The 18,556-nt window shown below is 39.7% G+C and overlaps 2 protein-coding genes across 5 annotated transcripts in view; both read left to right on the forward strand.

Annotated features, from left to right (window-relative positions):
* The first annotated feature begins 9,664 nt into the window (after positions 1–9,664).
* On the forward strand, positions 9,665–11,923 carry H2AZ1 (H2A.Z variant histone 1). Of its 2 annotated transcripts, none has more exons than XM_017651411.2 (5): positions 9,665–9,813; positions 10,251–10,328; positions 10,608–10,721; positions 11,083–11,212; positions 11,484–11,923. In XM_017651411.2, the coding sequence occupies exons 1-5, from the start codon at positions 9,811–9,813 to the stop codon at positions 11,543–11,545; spliced, it is 387 nt and encodes a 128-aa protein (XP_017506900.1). In that variant the 5' UTR covers positions 9,665–9,810; the 3' UTR covers positions 11,546–11,923. The 2 variants fall into 2 exon arrangements, with proteins under 2 accessions (XP_017506900.1, XP_073093352.1); XM_073237251.1 differs by having other exon boundaries at positions 9,676–9,891.
* A 1,375-nt stretch (positions 11,924–13,298) lies between these two features.
* Positions 13,299–18,556, forward strand: part of DNAJB14 (DnaJ heat shock protein family (Hsp40) member B14) — a 45,037-nt gene continuing 39,779 nt past the window's right edge. For 2 of the 3 annotated variants that reach the window (XM_017651409.3, XM_037020099.2), the window contains exon 1: positions 13,299–13,574. In XM_017651409.3, coding sequence (XP_017506898.1) covers positions 13,442–13,574 — 133 coding nt within the window. In that variant the 5' untranslated portion in view covers positions 13,299–13,441. The remainder of the gene's footprint in view (positions 13,575–18,556) is intronic. The other variant, XM_017651410.3, reaches the window with a different exon arrangement.

Raw genomic sequence — 18,556 nt, forward strand, 5'->3', positions numbered from 1 at the left:
TAATAAAGTCTCTTGCGTGGGCCCGTGTCTCCTGAGTCATTCTGGGTAAGGAGGGTCGCGGCGAAATACCCTTTCATTAAGGGCAAAGAATAAAACAGTGCAACTGAGATAATTATCTGTATTATGAAATTATTATTTCTTTACTTTTCCATCTTTTAGTGGAAGTTTTCAGTATGTTTGATTTATTCTTAAAAATCAATGTAGACAATTTTTCACTTTTGTGAAGTGAAAATAGTCATATGAAATATGGTCAACATTCATTCTTCATGCTAATAATGTTTCATCTAAGTATGATGCTTTAGAGTTGAAAAAGTACCCTGTGTAGCTCATGCAATCTTGTCAGTGGCCCTCTTACCATTTCCATTTTGCCCAAGAGAAGTGCAGTACTCAGAGACTGACTTGACCAATGTCTCTTAGGTGGGAAATATCAGTGTCAAATCTGTGTGGTCTGAATTCAATTTTCTTCTCTTTTTTCCGCACTATTACCTTCTTGCTCCTTATTTTTTGAGGTCCACATTGGTACCTGGTAAACTCTTGTATAAGTTCCCTGCATGTTATTGTAGTATAGTCAAAGAAAAACAAAATTAACAAAAACATGTGTATAGATAAACTTACCTGTCAAAGCCAGCTAAGCACAACCTCAAAGAATAATATATCCTTCATGTGGTGAAACCTGAGTAGCTGAGAAGCAAGCCTGGTTTCTTCAAATTAGATTTTGGAGTTGCCCTTTACAAAAAACAAACAAAAAATGTTAAAGGGCAAACTGTCATGCAAAACATAGTTTTGGCTCCAAACAATGGGCAAACCACATGACTACAGAGCAAAGTTTGCATTTTTTGTCCCTTGCATGAAGATACCATCTGCAGCACAATTCATCACCTTTTTAAAAAAGTTTGAAATTTTCCTGAAGCTTCCAAAACATAAAGACTCAATTTCAACAATCATCAATATTTCGCTATATTGTTTATCTCTCCTGCACTTAAAAATACATTCTTTTTTGGTTGAAATATTTTAAAGCAAATTCCAGAAACCATTTCCTCTTTCCCCTATTTTATGCATCTATAAAAATAAATAAGGGACACTTTCTTACATAACAAACTGCCATTATTTTATCTGATAACATTAACAATAACTCCTTAGTATTACCTAAATGCATATTCAAATTTTCCCAGATATCTAAAAACTTAAAACAATAAAACAAGAAGATAATTGGAGCTCCAAAGACATCAGCTTCCAAACAAGGATCACACATTTCATTGGATTGTTCTGTCAACTCAACTCTTTTAAAAAATTTCTTAATCTAGAACTCTTCTCTCCCTCTCTTCATCCTCCTCTCTTATTAATTCTGTTGCCTTATTGAGGAATTCAGGGCAATTTCCCACATTCTACATGTGCCAATTGCTGTTTTGCATCGTCTCTCTGGTGGCCTTTGATTCCAGTGGTCAAGAAGTCACTGCTAAAGACTTGGATACAAAACAAGTGAACTGCACATCCCCATCTATGGAATATTGTTTTTAAAAAAATCATTTCAAGTAAACTTAGAAATAGTATTACTCTGATCTTATTCTCAATCTTCAGTGGAATATAATATAAAGATGGTTTTACCATAGATTGATGACCTTTAAATGATTCCTGTGAGGGTTGCAAAATGGGAATTTTTTCTTAATATTTCTCCTGTGTTTATTTTCTGGAATTCTTTTGTTTTAGAAGAATTTTTCTTTATCAAATAGTTCAATATGAATTGAAATACAGTTCACAGCAGAGAGACAAGAAAAATGTTCATTTCTTCACCTATAGTTACCCATCTCTAGAGTAATGAGTTGGTGGTATGGACATTTTAATGGCATCCAATAAATTTTCTTTTCTGTTTCTCTCTCTCTTTCTCCTGTCCTTCCTCCCTTCTCCCTTCTCTCTCCTCTTTTCCCTTCAATTTGAAATCAGTCTTTTTTCTAAATTCTATGTGTTCAACTTAAATTTACAGTCAGCATACCTTTGATGTTCAAATTATACAATTTTGGCCAGTGGAGGAGTCTTCAAACTTTTTCCTGTGTCCTTTTTTCAGGGCACACAGATTTGATACTGTCCTTTTTTTAGGACAATATAACGTCACAAGCATATCATGTGCATTATCTGCCCTAGCCCTAAAGCCCACCATTTCTCGAGATTCCTTTGAGCGGGAAATGGTATTTAGAGACTAGCATCTTGTCACGAGGGGCATTTACAGCTATTGTTTTGTCTTTGCTTCTAAGGCTTGTCCTTGGACAGAGCTAAGATATGTGTTTTTTAAGAGGAGGGGAAAAACTTATGTTCTCTCTGATATTCCCGTTCACGTAAGAGATTACATACAGGACCTTAACTTTTTTTATGTTATAGTCACCTCTCTTTTGTTTTTTATGTTAAATTATTGTTATTTAAGAAATTAAAATACTTAATAGTTTGCTTTATCCTAAATAGACAGAAATAATTTTAAAAATAACAATACCAATATTATTCTAAACATTGACTATAGGAGGAAGTGTAAGATTCTAAGTAGTTCTTTTTGTCTTTATAATATATTCCACTGAAGATTGAGAGTAATGCTATTTCTAAGCTTATTTGGAATAATTCTTTTTGGGTAGAATACAGCATCAACTTAACATCCACTTAGGTTTCCTTACTTTAGTTTGCTTTCAGTATTTACAGGTTGCTTATTAAATTTTTGTTTAATTCTATAAAAATACAACATCCGAAGTAAAATCTGTAAAACAAGTTTTGCTTCCATTTCTATCCTTTCTACCTCCCTCCCACTATAATAATTTCTATTAATTTTTGGTTTAACCAGTCACTTATGTTTCTTTTTGCAAATGTGAGCAAATATACAACTTTTTACACAAAATAGAACATACTAACAACCCTATTCTGCATTTTATTTCTTTAACTTAACCTGTTCTGAAGATTACTATCAGTGTGTAGAGATTTTTCTCATTCCTTTTTATAACTCCATCTTACTTCATTATGTCGATGTATCATAGTTTATGAGTAAGTTCTTAGTGGCCACCTAGGTTATTTCCAATCTTTTGCTATTGTAAATACTGCCACAGTAAATAACCTGTGCATAAGTTAACCTGTATTTTTGCAGAACAGTGTTTTTAAAAGTAGGGAATAATGAAAACTAGGATTCTTTAATAGGGCATGTTTGCCATAACTGCTCCTTCTATTGTTTGGTCTTAGCCAATGAGTCTAGTGTCCTAATAATAATGGGTTACACAGATATGGGTCTCTCAAAAACACCTTCACCTTGATTGTTTCGTGGCTGTAAATAAACCAAATAAGTTAGTGAAGGCGAGCTACTGTAGCAAACAGACAACATAATTGTGGTATCTTAACACAATATAAAAGTGTTGGTCCAGTATCCCTGGTTGGCAAGGGGCCTTTTGTGTGATCGAGAGTGAAGTTCTAATTTCCTCTCTTGCTTTGGAGTACTCCTGCTTGTGTATAGAAAGAGGGTAGAGAAGGCACACTTCACTTTTAAAAGCCTTGATACAGAAGCGTCGCACACTACTTCCACACACCTTGGCCAGAATCATCACAGGACTACACCTCCCTGTCAGGGAGCAGGAGTTTGGTGGAATGCCCAGGAGGTAGCTTGGTGATGGTGAGCCAGTCTTGGTCATTCGGGGCTCTGATTACCTAATTCATATTCTTCAGTATATTTTCTCCTATGTGTATAAACAAATCTACAATCTATATAAAGTTCATGTCACTGAAAAGTCTCTGTGTTCTTTCAAAAGAGCCTTTGGAAGTATGTGAAGCAAATGGAGTGGGTGCTTATAACAGTGCAGTCTTACAAATGTATTTTTACATTACCTGTCATTCAAAACAAAGTTTCAGCACCAAGGAATGGCTTGGGGAGATTTGACCACCTCCAAAATATGTAGTCTTGAATAAAAATTCAAAGCTTTGTAAATGCAGTTTCAAGTCATATCCCCCAGCTTTGAGGCCAATCAGATTGCCACAGGCAACCAAGAGTAGAGCTTAAATATTTCAAATCTTATTCATCTGGAATTTTCAGTGTCACTGGAAACTGAACTATAGCTTGAATTATCCATAAAGAATGTTTATAGATCAACTTAATAGAGAATACAAAATATAGAAATTCTTAGATTCGTATTTTTTAAATTCTTGAACATTGATACATTTATAAATAATGCAAGTATAAACTTTTTAAAGCAAATCTACTAGTATTTGTTCTTGGCAATAGTATTTAGCAGCCACTTGGAGAGCTATATATATATATTCATATGTAAAAATATAAAGTTGTTATATATAGCTCATATTTACACATATCATATGTATTTATCTTCCAGATAGTTTATCTTTAAGTGCTCTAGAAAGCATCATATTCATTAATTTGAACAAGCCCTTTCTGCGAATTAGTAGTTTTACTACATTACAAAATCAGAGATGGGAAACAAGTACTTCTACATAATAGTAATATTTAATAACACTGATTTGCCATGTCTTTCCCTCTCCTTACAGATTTGGTAAAATTCCTTAAATGTCCTGTATTGGAGAAAAGGAGACTTGTTTCATTTTTGAGAATTAATATGAGTACACTGTTTGAATTTTAAGACAGGAAGTTAATATCTAAACAAAGAGCCAGCATGCAAATTTCCATATCCTGTGGTGAAATATGATAAATGACCTGGACAGCTCTTGCCTAGAGTTGTTGGACTAATCTTTAATGGAGGAAGGGATCATCTCAGCCTGTTTCTGATGAAATTCTGAGCAGTAGAGAAGTCTTATTAAAGAAGTTACTATTTCACAGAACATCAGGACACTAGAGGACAACGAAAACAGTTTTCATCTAGAAAGAATGACATAGATATCTTAAAAGTTGGTTAAAGCTTACATATTTCACTTAAGACTGAGAAAATCACATATATGTATGGTCACAAACACTAATTAAACCCTCTGAGATTTTCTTTCAGAAGTGCAAAGTTATAGAATTAGCATGGAGAACCACCTCTATTCCTTTTATCTGTGAATATCCACTGAGTCTTTTTTCTTCATCTTTTAAAATGAAGATAAGCTATGCTCATGTCTACCTTCGACATTTTTAGGTTGGAATAGGCCTCTAGGTCAAATTTCATTGAAAACTCATAAAAAGCTATGTAAATCCATGGAATCTTTAGGAAGTACTTTATAGTTGATTTTGCTATCACATCTCAAACATCCTAAACCTAACTGACTTATTAATCACCACCTGGTAACCCTCTATCTACTCCTGTGAGCAAAAGCATTACTCTTTCACTCTTTGCCTAGGCCCTGACAACGTTAAATCTCAGTAAGAGAAATTCTATAACAGAAAAACTCCTTAAAGCACTCACAGTAACTAACAAGATGATCTCAGATAGTTAGCTAGCTGTATTAGTGAGCTTTCACTAGGTGGTTCTGTACTAACAATTCCAAATTACACCCCTGCTCTCCCCCACCATGTACACTCACACACACACAACATACAAAAATGAAGTTGGGAAAGTCTAATGGTATGGGAAAGCCTTTAGATTCTTCTCTGAGCCATTTCTGTCCAGTTGAGAGGACTAGGGATAACACTTACCTGTACAAGGTTTTACAATATGTGTGATGACCACATTTTTTAAACAGTTTTTGCCCTGGGGTTGACTCCATGGAGGGGCGTGAAGCATAAATTGTGTAGTTTTAGACTTTTGGTGTGGTTTTTGTCCCCTTTTTTGTCTCTTGGATTTTTTGGGTTTTTTTTTTTGTCCTTTTCCTCCTTAGGATGAAGACATTTGGATTCCCTCTAGTATTAGGATAGGTATGTGAAATTTCAGACTTACAGAAATTAGCCAATGGGCTTTTCTCAGTTATCATTGCCTTGTAATATTGGCTATAGTAGATTTATATAAGAAACAAGAGTTTTGATAAAACTAGATTTAGTTTCAGAATTTATGGCAACATCATCATCTTTGGTAAATGAAGGAGAGCAGTGAAGATCAAAAAGAGATTAATGTTCATTACCCAAAGCTACGCATACACATGTGGAAATGTTTGGAACATCAATCATCTTGTTAGATGTTTTAACTGCAGAGCGTTTCCTCATGTAGTATGGAATCATGCTTAGTGAGACACCACACTTGACTTCTCTGGGTTTTTTTTTTTTTGGCTGCTCTTCGGCTTTCAATTGTATTCTCCCTTTTACTTAGTATTGTCATCTGTGATGTTTAAGGAGGCCACTAGATTGAGGTGGTTCTAAAGCCGTGGCAGCCCAGAATCTAAGCCTGCAAATGCCTCAAGGTTATGAAATTGAAACCTAAGGACTAACAATAACAAATAGCCAGATAAGCTTTAAGCTAGAGCCAGTCAAATAATTTCCTTCTTTTGCTTCCACGCCTCTCTTTAAGGCTTTTCTCCAGCTCCTGCTGGTGGCGGGCTCCTAACCACTTGCAGTTTGGCAAGCTGACTGCAGTCGATTCTTGCTCAAATCAACTCAAACTTAATATGCCCATTTTTCTTTTGCCAGTTCTGACATCATCACCTAACTTTTTTGTTAGGAATACTCCTTGGGATATATCTTTGAAACTTTTCCTTTCATAATCTGCTGCCCTTATTGTCACTATACCTACTAGAAAATTCCACTTTTCTTCTAATGTCAACTGAAATACCTCATAACTTTCCTTCTTTCCTCCCCCCATTTCCATCTGCATCTCTCCATGTGACTTTCCCATTTCTATAGATGCTACTATATATCCCAGACCACCAATCTAAAACACCTGGGTATCTTCTTTTGTGCTGGTTTTATCAGCAGGGAGGTAAATAGACAGGTTTCTCTTAACATGATACTTATGGGAAAAATTCAGGGAGAACTCTGGCCTTTGTGCCACAATATTAATACTTCACTCCAGTCTTCATCCTGCATGAAGTCCTTCCACAATTCAATGAGGTTGGTTTATCTTGTGCGATGAATCCATTTAGTAAGTGAAGAAACAGTGCCTTAGAGTTTAACTTACCTCAGGGCCTATAGTTCAGTGAGTGGGCTGCCCAGACCCATTTCCAGTTCTTTTATTCTAGGTCAATGTTTTGTATTATACAACACTGGAACTTAGTTATTGACCACTGAGTCCTTGAAGGCACATTCTTTCTTGGATGTCTTAGGTAGAGAGAACCAGGATCTAATGTAGATTTCCTGAAGAGAAGAATTCTGCCATTATCTAGGTAGGCTAATGGTCTTTGAAATAACTGGGAAATCTGTTCATATTTGTTTAAGAGTTGGTGTTTTGTTTTGAGAAATGTGAGATTCTCAGGTGTAAGACTCTCAAATTCTCAACATAAAAAGTCAAAAACTGCAGTCAACATACATGCTAGTGTTTGAAAGGAGATGGTGACTTAACTGACCAAAGGTCTGAGTTAGGAAAAAGCTACTGAGAGAGTCAATAAGAGTGGGATCATCTATTTCATATTAGTTTTTTATAACGAGAGCACTTGTTAAGTAGCTAATCTGGTATAGCACTGAACAAAAAGAATTATATAGCTCTGGCTGCATGTGTTGGTATAAACACAAGGGCTTATTCTCATAAGCCAAGAATATTAACATATTTGCACCATACCTTTTCCAGTGCAGCAGAGTACGAAATCACACAATAATTGTGAAAAGTAACAAACTGTATTGTCCTGTTCAACAAAGGGTAAGGAAAACTATGAATGTATTAAAACCAATTTTAGATTTTAGCTTGGATGTTGGATAAGTTGGTTGTTTAGACTTCGGGTAGGTTTCAGGCTTGCTGCTTTCCCGTCAAAGGAAGAAAATGTACCAGACAGGAAAAAAATGTTTAGGAATCAAAGATACTTTATTTTATCCTCTCCCCAGCATCCACTGTAGAAGGTAACTCTAGCTATTGTTGCGTGCTTACTGTGTGACAAACCATGTTAGGGTGTACAGTGCATATCTTCTCCTTTAATTGTCCAACATGTGAAATTAGGTGATACTATACCCTTTTCATAGAAGAGAGACTTGAAGCTCCAAAAGGTTAGTAACTAAGATGACACAGTGAAAAAGCAGCAGAGCAAAATTCATGTCTACGTGCTTCTGAGCTCATTCTCTTAACTACTACTCAGTGAGGCAACAGTGAATTCCTTCAGTTGGGCCACGTAGAAAAGACAATGTAAATTCTCTAAACTAGAAAAAGTATTAATGTTGCTTTGTGAATTATACATTAAGGAAGCCTCAGAGGAGCCCCAAGTTAACTATTACATCAGGTTTTGTAGCTTTTTATTGTCACTGAATCAATTCAGTGGGGAAACATTAACTCTTTCTATTGATGACATCATAAGAATTCCTCACATCATAAGGGAAGAAATAATAAACATAGTGTTAAAATTGTTGGGATCCTCTTCTCTGGAATTTATCTCCCAGATATAGAGATATCCTCTAATTTAAAAAATCTTTAGAATTGAAAATCTAAAGTACTTAAGAGTACATATTTCAGAATTATTTAATGTCAGAAACAATTTAAGTATAATACACTACTAAACACTATTAAAGACAGATCTCTACTGTTTCCAAGCAATTGGATCCGTACACAGGTGTTATTAATCTATTAGTTGGAAGACTAAGTAGCTGGCATTATGATGGTACTGTGTGTACAGGACTATTTTTTAAGCTCACCATTTGCAATTGATTACCTAGACCATCTGTAACTGCCTGTGAATCATGTTGGGAGTTACCCCCACTGACATTTTCCGAACATTTGTCATGTAGCAAAATGTTTAGTATAGAAAAGTTGACACATAATAGCTTTGAGGTTTCATTAAATCAACTTTAGACACCAGGCTGTAGGTACAACCCATTGATGTGTAGTCTCAAGGAAAATGTGGTTTATGATTTGATTAAAGAAAACACCACCACCTCACCCCAAACCCTCCATGCGAAGACCAAAAGGTCTTTTGTGCCCAGCGAGGTGACTGCTCCACAGTTCGCTCCCGCGTAACTATCCCGTGGGGGCACTCCAAAGTGGTGAGGGAAGAAGAGATGGAAGACATAGCTGAAAACGAAGACGGGGTAAGCAGGTCTCCATCGGTTGGTGACTGGGGGCTCCCCTAGCGGGAAGAACCGCGGAACCTCTATCAAATCTGTGGTTCGCGGAGGGCATGGGGTTCTCACCGACCGCAGCCGCGCCACCTGTCAGACCCGAGGATCCTCTGGGGATGGAGCTGGGTCGGCGAGGAGAGCGCCCCGGCCTTGGAAGCAGGCTGTGGGGCGGCGGCTTTCCGCCCTACGGGACGCTCCCGTCGGGAAGAAGGGCGCGCTGGATCCCGAGGGCTGCACCTACTCTCCGGAAGCCGGCCCGGAGACCTGGGGGCGCTACTCCCCGGGGCCTCTCAGCTCCTCCTCCCGGACACGTGATCACAGCCGGAGGGCCACCCGGCTCCAACAGCGCAACTCGCTCGGTTTCTTTCCTCCCCGCCGCCGTCCCCTCCTTCTCCTCGGTTCCCATCCCTCTGTCCTCCCCCACCTCCTCTTCCACTTCCCAATAGCGGCTCGAGCTGAGGAGCGCCCGCCTCTCCGCCCTTTTCTTCGTTTGTTCATTGGTCGAGGCTTCAAGGACGCTTCCCGGGGGCGGGTGACAGCCATTGGTGGGATGAACAATCCGAGTTCCCGGATGAGGGAACATTCTGCAGTATAAAGGGAGCGGGGAAGGCGGGAGACAGCGCAGTTTGAATCGCGGTGCGACGAAGGAGTAGGTGGTGGGATTTCGCTGGGTGTCTGATTAGTCCTTTCTCTGCCTTGTTTGAGCTTCTGCAGAATTCGAAATGGTAAACTTCGCAGAGGCGCTCAAAGACTCCGCGGGTTTTTGCCAACGGAAGGAAAACCCGTTACCCACGGAGATAGGGGTGAAGTGGCGACGGTTGGGAACGCGCGGAGACAGGATTTGGAAGAGCGGGGGGAGGTGTTTTGTCGGCGGCGAGCTGTGCTGGCACGGATCTCGCGGCGGGCGGCAACGGTTGGGTGGCGCGCGCAGCGCCGCTGGGGGCCGGCAGGCGGGCGGACAGGCGCGCGGCCGTGGCGGGCGCGCAGCGGGGGGCGAGCGGGCGGGCGGGGTCGCGCCAGCGCCGTGCGGCGGGTCGGGACCCCGGCCGGGCACGGGGCCGCGCTCGCGCCTGGGCCGCGCCACTGTGGGGGAGGGGCGCGCTGCCCTGGTAATCCTATATTCTCCGTTCCTCCTTCGCTCGCGGGCGTGTGCGCGCCGCAGGCTGGCGGTAAGGCTGGGAAGGACTCCGGAAAGGCCAAGACAAAGGCGGTTTCCCGCTCGCAGAGAGCCGGCTTGCAGGTCAGTGGTGGTTCGCGCGGTCTGGGGGTTGTGGCCGTTTCTTTCCGGTTCTTTTCTCGTTTATCATTGCTTTGGATGGGCATTTTGTCTGCGTGGGTGATACGATGTCGCGACTTGGTTTGCCGATACGATAAATATCGGAGAGGGGCTATCAAGTGTGTCTGTGCTGGGGCTCGTTGCTGCACCAACGTCAATGCCTCCTGCTTTGGCGCGCGTATGATTTTACCGTCTTAGACTCTTAAATCTTTGCGTTTATGTTTGTGCGTGCTTAAAATTAAGTTCCCCGTGGGCCGTATTCATCGACACCTGAAATCTAGGACGACCAGCCACGGACGTGTGGGTGCGACTGCCGCTGTGTACAGCGCAGCCATCCTGGAGTACCTGACCGCAGAGGTAAATGGGTGTACGCCTATAATCTGGAAAAGGCTGGAGCGGTGTGGGGGGGGTGGCTGGGGGGAGGCGGCGAGAGGAAGGAGGAAAGTGATGCAAGAAAAACTCCCAGGCCCTTAATGCGGCGAGAAGCCTCAGAACGCTAGAGGGGGCTGATGTTCATTAAGGGATCTTACTGAGCTTGATTGAGTTTGCTGCTCCTGAAAATAAAATTGCGTGTCCCCTTTATAGCTTTTGCATGTCTTGCCATTCAGGTAGCGGGTGGAGATGACGGTTGGTAGATGTACGGTCATGAAGGTTTGATTCTACCCCCAGGGTTTTGGCCTTTAAGTTGGAAGGAGAGTGATTAGATTCTGCCTTCTAGGTACTTGAATTGGCAGGAAATGCATCAAAAGACTTGAAGGTAAAGCGTATTACCCCTCGTCATTTGCAACTTGCCATTCGTGGAGATGAAGAATTGGACTCTCTCATCAAGGCTACAATTGCTGGTGGTGGTATGTAAATACTGAAATTCTGTTACCTTAGAAAAAAGATGCTTTTTTAATCTCCCATTAGTAATTTTTAGTCTAGAGCACTTAAGTATTTTTTCACTTGCGTGTAGAATTGTTCATCATGAAAATTGATAAGTAAAACTTAATTTTTACTCTGCACACTTGAACTTCACATTTAAAGGCATTTTCCAAGCTTAAATAAACTGTCTTGGTTTTAAATACTGTGTGATCTTAAATATTAAAAAGTAGACTTAATCCCCTGTCTCTCTTCTAGGTGTCATTCCACACATCCACAAATCTCTTATTGGGAAGAAAGGACAACAGAAGACTGTCTAAAGGATGCCTGGATTCCTTATTATCTCAGGACTCTAAGTACTCTTAACAGCTGTCCAGTGTTGGTGATTCCAGTGGACTGTATCTCTGTGAAAAACACAATTTTGCCTTTTTGTAATTCTATTTGAGCAAGTTGGAAGTTTAATTAGCTTTCCAACCAACCAAATTTCTGCATTCGAGTCTTAACCATATTTAAGTGTTACTGTGGCTTCAAAGAAGCTATTGATTCTGAAGTAGTGGGTTTTGATTGAGTTGACTGTTTTTAAAAAACTGTTTGGATTTTAATTGTGATGCAGAAGTTATAGTAACAGACATTTGGTTTTGTACAGACATTATTTCCACTCTGGTGGATAAGCTCAATAAAGGTCATATCCCAAACTAGTTGTGTTTTAAAATTTGCTTAATTGTAATAGGAAACCCTTTCTTTTGAACAGGTACCTCATCGACAAATAACTTGAAATTAAGCCCTTAATTCTGTTAAGTCACAAGACCCAAGTGTAATTTTAATGTTATGTAATCGAGCTATTAAAGATTAAAAACTTGGCAAGGTCTGAAATTGGGTAAGTTACTGTTTCTTAGGCTATGTTTGACCACCTCAGTTTTTCGGCTCTGTTTGCTTATATGACAGCACTACAACAGTGCATGGTTGTGAAGATTTGGAGAGGGAGACAGCAGGTAGGGAAGTACTGTGTATATAGCTCTCCCTGTAGAAGGAACTCTGAATTTAGATTTTGAAGATAAACTATTTTCTGTGTGCTACACATTTTGAAGCCTGTATTAATAGTTCGGTACTTTGTAATATGAAGGACACATTTTGAGGGGAATACTATTACCATTTTACAGAGAAGAATCAGGATTTAAAAGTATTGAGTTATGGTATTTGATAGCATAACAATAGCTTGACAACACTAAAAATGAGTATTCTGTGATTGGGTTGAGGGGATCATTTTGACTTTCTGGCAAATTATTTGTCTTAAAAGGTTTTTTGTGGGGGGAGGTAGGGGGTTAAAATTTACCAACCAGAAAGTGGCCTTTTCCACCCACTAAGGAGACCAAAGTGACATGGTGTGGATTTCACAGGGGCAATGTCATGAAAATGAAAGAAAACCAAACCACCTGGTGGTGGGTACATTCCCAAACAGCCTGTTCCTGCCATGTTTTGGTCATAAAGGATTAAGGTTAGGGATATTCACCGGAGTAATTAAAAACTACAAATTAAACCAGTTGCTTTATACCTCTTGGATGTACTTAGAATTTAGTGAAATCTAGGTCAGAAAAATTGTGTAGCTGAAATCATGGCCATAAAACGGGCCCGGAGATAGGGCCTAGTGACGCTCTAACGCTCTCAATACCTGTGCCGGAAGCGCTGCGTAAGGACTGACAGCGCGGCCCTCACCTGACCGAATCCTCCCAGGCTGTGGGCCCAGAGGCGGGGCAGTCCCCGGGAATTCTGAAAACGGGCGGCCTTTCCCCCGTCCATTCCCCTGGCCGCCTGGGAAGCGAGCACCCGCCCCGCCGCCCGCGCGGCAAGGTCAAGGAGGTGCGGCGCTGCCCGTGCGGCGGCGGGGTCACCTCGGCGGGAGCCCCTGCAGGCGGCCGGGCTGGCCAGCCCCGAGCTGGGCCCCGAGCATGGCCGGCCGAGTCGGCTGGGACGCCCAGGCCCGAGGGCCGGGAGGTGTGCGGCTCGCGCCGTAGCGGCCCGCGGGGGGCGGGGAGGCCGCCGTGAGGAGGCGGAGCTGCGAGACCGCCAGTCCGCCCGGGCCGCCGCCGCCGCCGTGGTGCCCTGCGCTCCTCCCTGCTCACCTCCGCACGCCCCCGCCCGGCCGGCCTCGCCTCGGCGGCCGCGGCTTCCGCCCGTCGTAGCTTCACTGCCGGTGGAAACGGAAAAAGGCGCAGGCCATGGAGGGGAACCGGGACGAGGCGGAGAAATGTGTCGAGATCGCCCGGGAGGCCCTAAACGCCGGCAACCGCGAGAAGGCCCAACGCTTCCTACAGAAGGCGGAGAAGCTCTACCCACTGGCCTCGGCCCGCGGTGAGGCCCTCAGTGTCCTTTCCCCCGTGCCGGGTCCCCGCCCCCAGCGCAGCCCTCTCGGAACCCTGGGCCCAGGCCTGCCCGACCCCCGCTGGCCCCGGGACGAGCGTCCCGACACGCCCCCGCCCGGCCCCGACCGGCCCGGTCCGCGGTGCCCCAGCCTCCCTCAGCACCGGCCTGCCTCCCCCGGCCGTGTACCTGAATACCCAGCTGTCTTTCTCCCAGGGGATTTGTCTGCTCTGTCTTATAGAGTGGGGCTTTACAGATGGGTGTTTGGTTGTATGGCCCCTCTTCCCCATCTTCACCCTCAAATAAGGCGTAGGCCCCTAATGAAATGAGAGGGAAACTCTAGTGTCAGTGTACACAGGTCTCAGGGGTAGAACACTGTTCCTAAAGCAAACATTTCGAACACCTGAGATGACATTGCTTTTTCCAGGGAGAGAGTTCCTTTAGAAGAGGGGAGCACATTTGGCAAGCATGATAGCTAGTAATGATATGCTAAACAGTATCTGATTTTATAATACCATAATTATTGATAAGTTAGGCAAATTTTTAAGGAATAGAGTACTGGACCTCTTTTAGTTGAATTCACCCTGTTCGTGTCCTGCTCTCTAGACTTTAAAGTAATAATTAGCCAACATTTATTGAGCACTTAACAAAGTGCCAGACCTTGTGCCTAGTGTTTTACATAAATTATTTCTTTTACTCCTCAGAACAAAACTCTTTAGAGGCACAGGATTCTTTTGAACTGAAAAAGACAAATGAAACAGACTTTTTGATGAATGAATGAGTGAATGAAAATAGCCTACCCAAGGTCACAGAGTAATTAGTATTAAAGTCAGAATAGTACTTGAGCTTTCTAGCTACAAAAGGCCTTTTAATCACTACGCTCTATTGCTTTGACAATAAGATATGGTTTCAACTGAGATGCAAGGGCTTTCCAGGTTAAGAAGAAAATAAGTAAGAATGTGAGATTGTTTTATTATTTTCTTAATTTTTCTGCATTGTTAAGGACCTTGTATTCTTTGTTTTTCTCAATCATTTTCATTACATTGCTGTTGAATACAACAGTGGATAGGAAAGAGAAATGAAAGAAAGTTAATTTTTTTTAATGTGGCAAAATTTACCAACTTAGCCACTTTAAGTATACACAGTTCGTTAGTGTTAACCATTTTCACGTTGTTTTGCAACACATCTTCAGAGTTTTTTATCTTATAAAACAGAAACTCTATGCCAATTAAACAACCCCCCATTTGCTCTACCTGCCATTCCCTGGTAACTACCATTCTACTTCACTTTAAAACTATGACTACTTTAGATACCTTATGTAAATGGAATCGTGCAGTATTTGTCTTTTTTGACTAGTTTATTTTACTTAGCATAATGTCCTTGAAGTTCATCTGTGTAGCATGTGATAGGTCTCCCTTTTAAAGTCTGCATAATATTCCATTGCATGTATATGTGTATATATACACGTATATGCACACACACCACATTTTCATTATCCAGTCATCAATTAGCAGACATTTAGATTGCCTCTATAGCTTGGCTATTGTGAATAATGCTCTATTGAACAGGCAGGTTTGCAAATATTTGTGATCCTGCTTTCAATTCTTTTGTGTACAATATGTATATATACATCCAGAAATGGGATTGCTCGATCATATTAGCAATTCTATTTTTGCTTTTTTGAGGAACTGCCAAATTGTTTTCAATAGCGGTTTCACCATTTTACATTCCCACCAACAGGGTACTAGAATTCCAGTTTCTCCATACCCTCTCCAGACTTGTTTTCTGTTTGTTTTTGATAGTAGCCATCATGACAAATGTGAGGTGATATGTCATTGTGGTTTTGATTTGCATTTCTCTAAAATTTAGTGATGTTGAGCATCTTTTTATATGCTTGTTGACCATTCGTATATGGCATTTGAAGAAGTGTCTATTCAAGTCCTTTGCCCACTTTTTAATTGGGATATTTCATTTTTGTTGTAGCACTGTGGGATTTCTTTGTATATTCTGGATATTAACCCCTTATTAGATGTAGAATTTGCTAATTTTGTTCTCCCATTCTGTAGGTTGTCTTAAACGCTGTTGATTATATCCGTTTATGCACAAAAGTTTTTAAGTTTGGTATAATCCTATTTATCTGTTTTTGCTTTTATTGCCTGTGCTTTGGTGTCATATCCAAGAAACCATTTGCCCAGAGTTAAAAATTTTTTAATCTCCCTACAGTACAAATGCATGATTTTGTTTAATCATTATCTAGTCCTAGAGGGGCAGTTTAACATAAAGGAAGTAAACACTTAAATTATGAATCCTAATTCTTTCACCTATTATCTTGTAACCTTAATCTTGGACAAGTTATTGTAACCATCTAGCTTTTAGGTTTTCATCTGCAAAATGGGACAATAATGTATTGATTTCATAGGGCTGTTGGGAGAGTAAATGAGTTAATATATGAAAAGCATTTACCAGTTAGCTCAATTATTTTGGTATTTCCATTTAACAACTGTAAGGCTTTGAGAATTTTTGAACTTGTAGTCTGTCAACCTTTTATCATACAAGCAAATTGAGCCAGTCTACTAAAATATACTATATGATATCAAAGCCCAAACAATTGTTGCTCTTAAACACATGAACACAGGAAAAATTAAGAAATGTAACAGGGAAAGTTAATAGTACAGTGTGTTGGAAGGCAGCATGTGATTAACAGATAAAATAATAGGGTCTGTTCATGCATAGTCTGAAAACCTTAGTTCCAGTGGAGACTGCCTTTGACAGCTTTACAGCCAGGAACAAGTTACTTAACATCCCTAAACCTTGTTTAGTTATATATAAAATGAAGATTTTACCATAGGGTGGATGTGAGCATTAGCTGAAATAGTTATATGCAAATACTTAGCAAGTAAACAAGTGTATTTTACATATTCTCAGAATATGTTTATGGGAATAATTAATGAATTCAGGGGAGAGAAAGATACATTTTTATAAGCTCCTGATAAAATATTTAGTGTGGAAGGGAATTGAAGCTATTGGTTAAAGAGAAATTCTACATTTTTATCCCTGAATTTCATCTATTCTAGATTATCATCAAACCCTTATAACTCAGTTTTGACTGAAAATTCCTCTGGATGTGTTTTCATACTAAGATAGGCACAAAAAAACATTGCATTTTGATTTCCATTCTTATACACTGAATGGGAAAATGTGAGACTACATTCTAGCTAAATTCCAGAATTTTTGTCCTCTCTTCATTTGATTTTTGCCAGGTGAGAAGTCTGATTGATGAAACACTTTAAAAATTGGCAGAGCATTTTGAGGAAAAACTTCATCTTCAAATGGATCTAGGGCATTGTTGCTTTCTATGTTTTTAGTTAAGAATATTATTTTACAGTTTATTGCACAGTAGACTTCTAAGTGAGTTGAATTTTAGAGCTTTCAAATATTTTCATACTCTGAGTTTAGTTTATGTTTGAAGAGATTGATATATATGAATAGTTACTACATAGGAAATATAAATATTCTAGAAAAATGTTAGCAGGCAGAAAATAAAGTACATTTTAGTTTATTAAACTGTATATTTATTGAATTATTGGTATGTTTTGGACTTTCACAGAGGGATACAGTCTTACTGTTTTAATACCTCATATTGCCATTTTACTACTTTAGTGATTTATGCTATTGGGGGGCAGCAATTTGAAGTAGATTTTTTTTTCCAGAGTAATATGTTTTCATCGTTTTCAAGAATCTCATAGTAATTTGAACCAAATAGCAGCCTACAGCTTCAAAAAAGGTCATTCTGTCTTCTTTAATGAATGCATAACTCGTATAATTTGAAGCTTCTACCTGCACAAAAGCAATTAAATAGTCCTCTTTTGTCTTTTCCTTCATGTGAGAGATAAGTGTGTAGATTTTTCTTACCCTTTTTTCCTACATTATTTTAAAAGTTAAATCTAATGCAAATTCAAAGCTCTGTCCCCTTTTGTCTCTCTTAAAATGGTAAAATAAAGCTTTTTAAATTGTCATTACACATCTGGAGTGTTATCCAACCTATTGCTTTTAAAACAATTCCATTTTCTTTCTACTTCTGATTTAATTAAAATTTAGTGATGAGTACAAATTATGCATTCAGAGCAGTTATTTTGAAAGCACTAACTTAAGTGGTATAAGATGATTTTCTAATTTCAGCTAATAGCCAAACTGTTACAGACATATAGTTGAAGAAAGAAGACTGAATTTGGTTTTGAACCTTAATTTAATAGTTGTGTAACTTTATGAATGTAACATTCTTTTTGAACCTCAATATCCTCATTTGTAAAATGGGGATGTATTTATTCAACAAGCACTTACTAAACCCACCCTTTTTTTGCCAGACACTGTGCTAGGAACCAGGGAGTCAGTGAACAATAAGACAAAATCCTTATACTCTTGGAGCTTCTATCCTAGAGAAATGGAGTATAGAGTACCTGCTGGATAGAATGATGGCTCAGTTCCTGCCATTTCCCTTTCTTTTTCTGAGCCTCAGTTTTTTCACCTGTAATCTTCATAGTATTATTATAAGGATATTTTAAGTAGCATAAGAATATCACGTGTTATTATTGTGGCAAAAGTATTTGAATGCTGTCTTGGGGTTAACGGTATATATGTGTCTTTGCTGTAATTTTTTAGTCATCTATTTTAAACATAAAATAATTGCTTTAGTTGAAGATTAAGCTCCATTTGGATTCAACTACTCATTCCATGTTTAGTTAATATGTAGTTCTTCCTGCCTTGTTGCATTCATTCCTTGTATTGTTGTCTATGTGTATAGTTATCCTAGATTAAAAAATCTTTTGCCATTAGGAACCATTTTACTTTTAACCACCTTTTTGACTCCATGGTGCCTAACAGTGTTTTGCATATACTTGTGACATATATAAGCCTGTATTTTCTGGAATGATACCTATTTATATAATTTTATTTTCTGCATTAAGGATGATTTG

This window comes from Manis javanica, chromosome 5 (genome assembly GCF_040802235.1).
Source record: "Manis javanica isolate MJ-LG chromosome 5, MJ_LKY, whole genome shotgun sequence".
In the NCBI taxonomy this organism is placed as follows: domain Eukaryota; kingdom Metazoa; phylum Chordata; class Mammalia; order Pholidota; family Manidae; genus Manis; species Manis javanica.